The sequence below is a fragment of the Vanessa cardui genome, chromosome 12 (assembly GCF_905220365.1).
Source record: "Vanessa cardui chromosome 12, ilVanCard2.1, whole genome shotgun sequence".
In the NCBI taxonomy this organism is placed as follows: domain Eukaryota; kingdom Metazoa; phylum Arthropoda; class Insecta; order Lepidoptera; family Nymphalidae; genus Vanessa; species Vanessa cardui.
Window position 1 is genome coordinate 2,804,359 of NC_061134.1, and position 7,483 is coordinate 2,811,841.

Genomic DNA, 7,483 nt, shown 5'->3' on the forward strand with positions numbered 1-7,483 from the left:
TCTACCTGTCTCCTCGCTTTCACGCGAAACGCGAAACAAATAGTTTAAAGTCTTTAGAATCTGCGGCTGCGAGCCTGCGAATCGCCGCGCGTGGAGGCGGGGCTTGGCGCAACGCGCCGCGTGGTTTAGTGGGGGTAACATGTCTAAGTGTCGTTACCCGAACGGGCAGACACGTGAGGGCAGACGACTGTGACACACGCATGCGAAATTGAAATTTTTGCGATACAAATTCATTGGTATTCACTTCAAATTGATTACAAAATCGTGAATCAAGTATCTTTTCGTTTTTGGTTTTCTTTAGTTGGGTCATCGCATTGTATTTTATTCGTTATTCTTATTTGTTGGTACATTTGGATACTATAATTTCTTGGTTTTGGTTTTTTGATTGTTGTTATTAAATGTTAAGTAGGTCTTTATTTCGCGTGTGTATTTTCGTAAAACATACGTAGTAACGTACTTTTGTGTTTTTAATGCTCTCAAAAAAAAAAACCTGTAAATTTAAATTACATATTAAGTTTATTTGCTTCGACTATTTTCTTGAGTTAAATATATATTGTAAGTTAATAGTATTAAAATTTTGTTCATTGTCAATAACAATAGTTAAATAAGAAAAAAACTGTAAGCTTAAATTGCATATTAAATTTATTGTTTCGACTATTTCCTTGAGTTAAATATATATTGTAAGTTATAGTTAAATAATTCAATAAAAATAGTTAAATAATTTCTTTAAAATAATTTCGATTTTTATTAAATTGTTTTGCGTGTGTATGTTCGTAAAACATATGTATTTCTTTTTTTAACATTAATGCTCTTAAAAAAGCATTAAGTTTAAATTACATAGTAAGTTTGTTTGCTTTGATCACTTTCTTAAAATAATACATATTTAAGTTATAGTATAGTATAAAGATTTTGTTTTTTGTAAAAAAAAATGTTAAGTACTAAATAATGTAAGCATAAACGTAAATAATTTATATTCATATTGAGAAGTTTTTCTTTGTAATTACAGAAGTAAAATAAAGTATAAATACTTAGTTAAAGGTGTTTTTACAATCTTATAATATATTTTCAATCGAGAGGTAATTTTGGTTCGTGTACAAACTATAAGTAGAACTTTTTTTTATTTAATTACGTTGTTTTTATTCTAATATGCCTAGAAAACGCAAATCTGATCTAGGGCGAAGATCTAGCAGAGCTCGCGCTAAGAGAATCGCTAGAAGCCAAGAGTCTGAAGAGCACACTCAAACCCGTTTGACTTTAGATGCCGAGCGTCATGCATCGCAAAGAGCTGCTGAGACTGAAGAGCAAAGCCAAGCGCGGCGGATTTTAGATGCTCAACATCACATAGCTCAAAGAGCTGCTGAAACCTTGGTTCAAAGTCAAGCACGGCGACGATTAGATGCTGATCGTCACGCGGCTCTGAGAGATGCTGAGACCTCAGAACAAAGTCAAGCACGGCGACGATTAGATGCTGATCGTCACGCGGCTCTGAGAGATGCTGAGACCTCAGAACAAAGTCAAGCACGGCGACGATTAGATGCTGATCGTCACGCGGCTCTGAGAGATGCTGAGAATTTAAAACAAAGGCAAGCACGGCGAGGATTAGATGCCGAACGTCACGCATCTCAAAGGGCTGCTGAAACATTAGAACAAACACAGTTACGAAGGGTTTTAGATGCTGATCGTCATGCTTCATTATTTGCTGTAGAGTCCCAAGAAGAATCGCAAAGACGACGTCTTATAAATGCTGAAAGGCTGTTGCAAAGGAGAAGAGCATTTACACACAATACATGGAATTCATTTCATGAGGCTGCTTTTGATTATGACCCTTCGATCGATTATATTAATCATCGATTAATTCTTATAGGACGGATGGATAAAAAGTGTACATACTGCGAAGCATTGAAATGGAAAGAGGAAACTCCGGGTATGTGTTGTTCTGGTGGCAAAATATCACTTCCATCCCTTGGTGAGCCAGAGGAACCTCTAAAATCTTTACTTTTGTACGACAGTAACGAATCACGCTCTTTTTTAAACAAAATAAGGAAATACAATTGCTGTTTTCAAATGACGTCATTTGGAGTAGATAACGAAGTTGTTATGCCCGGATTTTCCACTACGTTTACAATCCAAGGACAGATCTATCATAGGATTGGTTCTTTGCTGCCAACAAACGAACAGCCAAAATTTTTGCAAATTTACTTCATGGGAGACGAAAACAGCGAAGTTGATCGTAGGTGTCAAACTATTCAAGGAGTTGAAAGAGATATCGTTTTAAAAATTCAAAGAATGTTGCATGAGCATAACAGCCTCATTAATACTTTCAAAACTGCGTTGGAAAGAATGCCGGGAGAAGAATACAAGTTGGTCATGCACCCTGACCGTACACCGAGTGGAGAACATGAAAGACGGTATAATGCACCCTTAATCAATGAAGTCGCAGCCGTGATATCTGGCGAACAGTTTGCTTCCCGTGATATTATTTTACACACCCGCAATGATACATTAACCAGAGTACCCGACACACACAAATTTTACGACGCGCTGCAATATCCGCTTATATTCAGCAAGGGGCAGGAGGGGTATTACTTTCAAATACCTCAAGTCAGTTCTGTGACAGGCTTGCCCTTACCCAATAAAAAAATATCTTGCATGGATTTTTATGCGTATCGTATCATGATTCGAGAAAATGATTTTAATATAGTATCACGATGCAGACAACTGGCTAATCAGTTTTATGTTGACATGTACGTAAAAGTTGAAAGCGAAAGATTACGTTACATATCATTAAATCAAACCAAATTAAGAGCGGAGAACTACATTCATCTTCAAGATGCTGTGGCAAATGACGGTAATGTTAATCCTAATAATTTTGGTAAAATGGTTATTTTACCGTCTTCATTTGTAAATAGCCCCAGGTACTTGCACGAATACACTCAAGATGCTTTTGCTTATGTACGTACGTATGGTCGCCCTGATTTATTTATCACTTTCACCTGTAATCCCAAATGGCCTGAAATAGCTGATGAGTTGCTGCCGGGACAAAGTGCGATAGACAGACATGATATAGTTGCGAGAGTTTTTAGACTAAAAGTTAAAAAGCTAATGACTGTAATTAACAAAGGAAAAATATTCGGTGAAGTATTATGTTTTATGTACTCGATAGAATGGCAAAAACGCGGACTACCACACGTGCATATTTTATTGTGGTTAAAAGAGAAGTTGAGGCCTGATCAAATAGATAATATAATAAACGCTGAAATACCGGATCCCAATAATGACCAATCACTGCATGATATAATTGTTACAAATATGATCCATGGTCCTTGCGGACCTGAAAATCCCCAATGCTCTTGCATGAAGGAAGGCAGATGTACAAAAAAATATCCTCGCAAGCTTATTAAAGAAACTGTCCACAATGATAACGGATATCCACTGTATCGTAGAAGGGCGCCAGCAGACGGAGGTCTCACAGCATCTATAAAACTCAGAAATGGTAGTTATGTTACTGTAGATAACGGTTGGGTGGTTCCTTATACCCCTATATTGTCAAAAATGTTTAACGCTCACATAAATGTCGAAGCTTGCAGTTCAGTCCGCGCTATTAAATATATATGCAAGTATATTAATAAAGGTAGCGACCAAGCTATTTTTAATTTCAGGAATACGGAGGCCGCTAATCCGATCGACGAAGTACGTACATTTCAGTCTGGGCGTTATATCAGTAGCAACGAATCTGTGTGGCGGCTCTTAGGATTTCCATTACACGAGAGGCACCCAACCGTCACACACCTCAACGTGCACCTAGAAAATGGTGAACGTGTCTACTTCACTGAAAATAATTTTCAAGAAAGATTATCTTCACCTCCGAAAACGACACTTACTGCTTTTTTTGACCTCTGTTCCAAAGACGAATTTGCCCGAACTCTTCTCTACGTTGAGGTACCAAGATATTATACTTGGAACACTGCAAGAAGAGAATGGAAACGACGAATTCAGGGGGTACCTGTTCCAAATTGGCCTGGTGTCAAGTCTGGAGATGCGTTAGGTCGAGTATACACTGTCCATGTTAGTAATATGGAATGTTTTTGTTTAAGAATGCTTTTACACCATGTGCGTGGGCCTACCTCCTTCAAAGATCTTAAAATGCTCAATAATCGAGAACTTTCGAATTTTCGAGAGGCATGTGAGGAAAGAGGACTATTGGAAAATGACAATCATTGGGATATAACTTTAGAAGAGGCTGTACAATGCAAATCTGCGCCCAAGGTGAGAGAGCTTTTTGCTATATTAATAGCGACATGTGCACTTTCAAATCCTCAAGAATTGTGGGAAAAATATAAAAATGATATGGCAGATGATATTTTACACAGACTGCAAGAACATGATCAAAATGCTTCATACAATGATTTAATTTACAATGACGCCTTAACAAAAGTTGAAGATCAAGTGATGACAATTACTGGAAAAGATTTATCTGATTTTGGCATGAGCAGACCACACAGAATTGGGGAAGTTAGTAGCGATTTAATGCGAGAACTAGATTACGATACCGATTTATTAATGCAACAAATAGCAGAAGCCCTTCCACTTTTAAATTCTGAGCAAAAAATAATTTTTGACACAATAATTGAAAAAGTTTCCAGTGGCCGAGGTGGTTTGTTCTTTTTGGATGCTCCAGGAGGTACAGGCAAAACCTATATTTTAAATTTATTATTAGCTCAAATCCGGAAAGATAAAGGAGTTGCTGTTGCAGTTGCTTCTTCTGGAATCGCTGCTACACTACTTAGCGGGGGACGAACAGCGCACTCAGTTCTAAAGTTACCATTGAACTTAGCTCATGAGGAAATGCCGGTATGCAACATTAGTAAAAGCAGTGAGCGCGGAAGAATGTTACAGCAGTGTAAGTTGTTGGTTTGGGATGAATGTACGATGTCCCACAAAAGGGCCATTGAAGCACTAGATCGCTCAATGAGGGATATCAAAGGCAGCCAGGATATCATGGGAGGGATGGTGGTACTTTTAGCCGGTGACTTTAGACAGACCCTTCCGGTGATTACTAGGGGTACGCCGGCAGATGAAATAAATACCTGTTTGAAAGCATCTGCATTATGGGTTCACGTGAAAAAGTATTGTCTCACCACGAATATGCGAGTACAACTTCACCAAGATTCTCAAGCCGGGCATTATGCAGCTACTCTTCTAAAAATCGGAGAAGATCGTATGCCAACTGACAGTAACGACATGATTACACTGAGTCGTGAGTTCTGTCAAATTGTCGATAGCTCAACTGACCTGTTAAATAATGTCTATCCGGACCTTCTGACAAATATGGCCAACGTAGAATGGCTATGTGAAAGGGCAATTTTGGCGCCGACTAATGAAATAGTTAATAAAATAAATGAACAAATCATGTTAAACGTTCAGGGAAATGTTGTCGAATACCTCTCAGTGGACAATATTATGGACACTGAACAAGTTACATCATACCCTATAGAATTTCTCAACTCCTTAGAATTATCAGGAGTACCATCCCATAAGTTAATGCTAAAAGTTGGTGTTCCAGTCCTATTAATGAGGAATCTTGACGCTCCAAGGCTATGTAATGGTACTCGGCTACAAATAACACATCTGGGGCGCAACATTATACAAGCTACAATCATGACTGGAATTGCAAAAGGACAAAATGTCTTGATTCCCCGTATTCCGATCATTCCGACAGATTTGCCATTTCAATTTAAAAGAGTACAGTTCCCTCTGAAAGCAGCATTTGCTATAACAATTAACAAAGCCCAAGGTCAGACGCTTAAAGTTGCAGGAGTTCATTTAGAAAAAAGATGTTTTTCTCATGGGCAACTCTATGTGGCATGCTCACGTGTATCAAATCCAGAAAATCTTTATGTTTTGGCAAAAGATAGCAAAACAAAAAACGTTGTTTATAAAAACGTACTTACTTAAATGTGCTCATATTTTATCAAGCTTAACACTTTAACCCTTATTTTTTATAACATCCTAAGCATACCAAAAACACCAACCAACGCAAAATATTTAAAAGGCTGTATTTAGATGTTCCTTTCCTTTGCTAAACCTTTAAACCCGGTAAAATTAGCATTGCAATAGACCTTATGTATCTCTATAATCTTAAATAAAACTAAAATTATAAACGCGAATGTTTGTGAAGATGTTTAAATGTTTGTTACCCACGCAAAAACTACTGGATTCATTTTGAGGAAACTTTGCAGTAATGTAGACTATTTTTCACCCGGTATTCCCACGGAAACGGGAACCACTGCGCTCTGTAAACTAAAGTCCACGCGGACGGAGTCGCGGGCAACAGCTATATTACATAATTATACCACTTTGCGGAACGCTCAGCGAAGCGGGCGGGTACGGCTAGTTACTATAATAATATGAAATAAAAAATACTGACTTAACATTATTAGGATTAAGATGTATGTTACTAATATGAATGTATTAAATACCTAATACGATAAACTGTGCGTTTTAACGAGCTCTTTTAAGGTATTTCACACTTGTACCTTATTTACGTAGCGTGTGAATATTTAACGAGTTAGCGCCACCGCGCCGCGGTAATGACCGTCTGTTATTACGAATTCACACGGTGACTTTGAAATAACGTTCGTTCCTATTAAATGTACAAAACGGACATTTCCGTGTTTTAAACTTTACTAAAAAAAATTTTTTAACGTTTATTTAGTTCTACTTTTTATAAATGCAAATATAAATTAATTGTAAGGAAACTGACATAAGAAAGACGCCATTTTGAGAAATGGCGTCTTTAAGCGTCTTCAAGACAATACTATTATAAATAATACTATTATATACTCCGTGGTCGAGTGATGTGTACACCGGTTTTCAATGGTATGCCACTCTGAGGTCCCGGGTTCGATTCCCGGCCAACAAAATGTAGACTATCATTAGTTTTCTATGTTGTCTTGGGTCTGGGTGTTTATGGTGCCGTTGTTACTTCTGACTTTCCATAACACAAGTACTTTTGCTACTTACATTGGGATCAGAGTAATGTATGTGATGTGGTGTCATATTTATTTAATTATTAAAACTGCTTTCAATGGATTAACAAAAAAATGATTTATAGTAATATCGCATAATTAAAACTCCGTGGACAATAATGCTTGCATGTCCTATATGCATGTTAGTACAATCATAGTTCCTGCATTGATTTATCAGAACAATTTATCTACAACGAACAACGTAGTCACAAATACAGTCCACTCTAATGGAATTTAAACAGTCCCGGGGCGATAAAAATCATTAAGTTCATCTTATAACATATTCAATTAACATATTAACATTACAATATAAAACATAACAATTAAAAATTTAGCGTCAATAGCGCAATGGTTTACACAAGTAACAATCTTAAAAGGAGAGGCCAGTAAATATTAATATTAGTAATCACTTAATTAATTTGGCATTGCTAGTATTATTTAAAAAAAATATCTTA

At 37.0% G+C, this 7,483-nt stretch overlaps 1 protein-coding gene across 1 annotated transcript; it reads left to right on the forward strand.

The window, feature by feature from the left end:
- Positions 1-1,146: 1,146 nt before the first annotated feature.
- LOC124534146 lies at positions 1,147-5,955 on the forward strand. The gene has a single exon (XM_047109841.1). It carries the CDS (start codon positions 1,147-1,149, stop codon positions 5,953-5,955), a length of 4,809 nt encoding a protein of 1,602 aa, XP_046965797.1.
- The last annotated feature ends 1,528 nt before the right edge of the window (positions 5,956-7,483 follow it).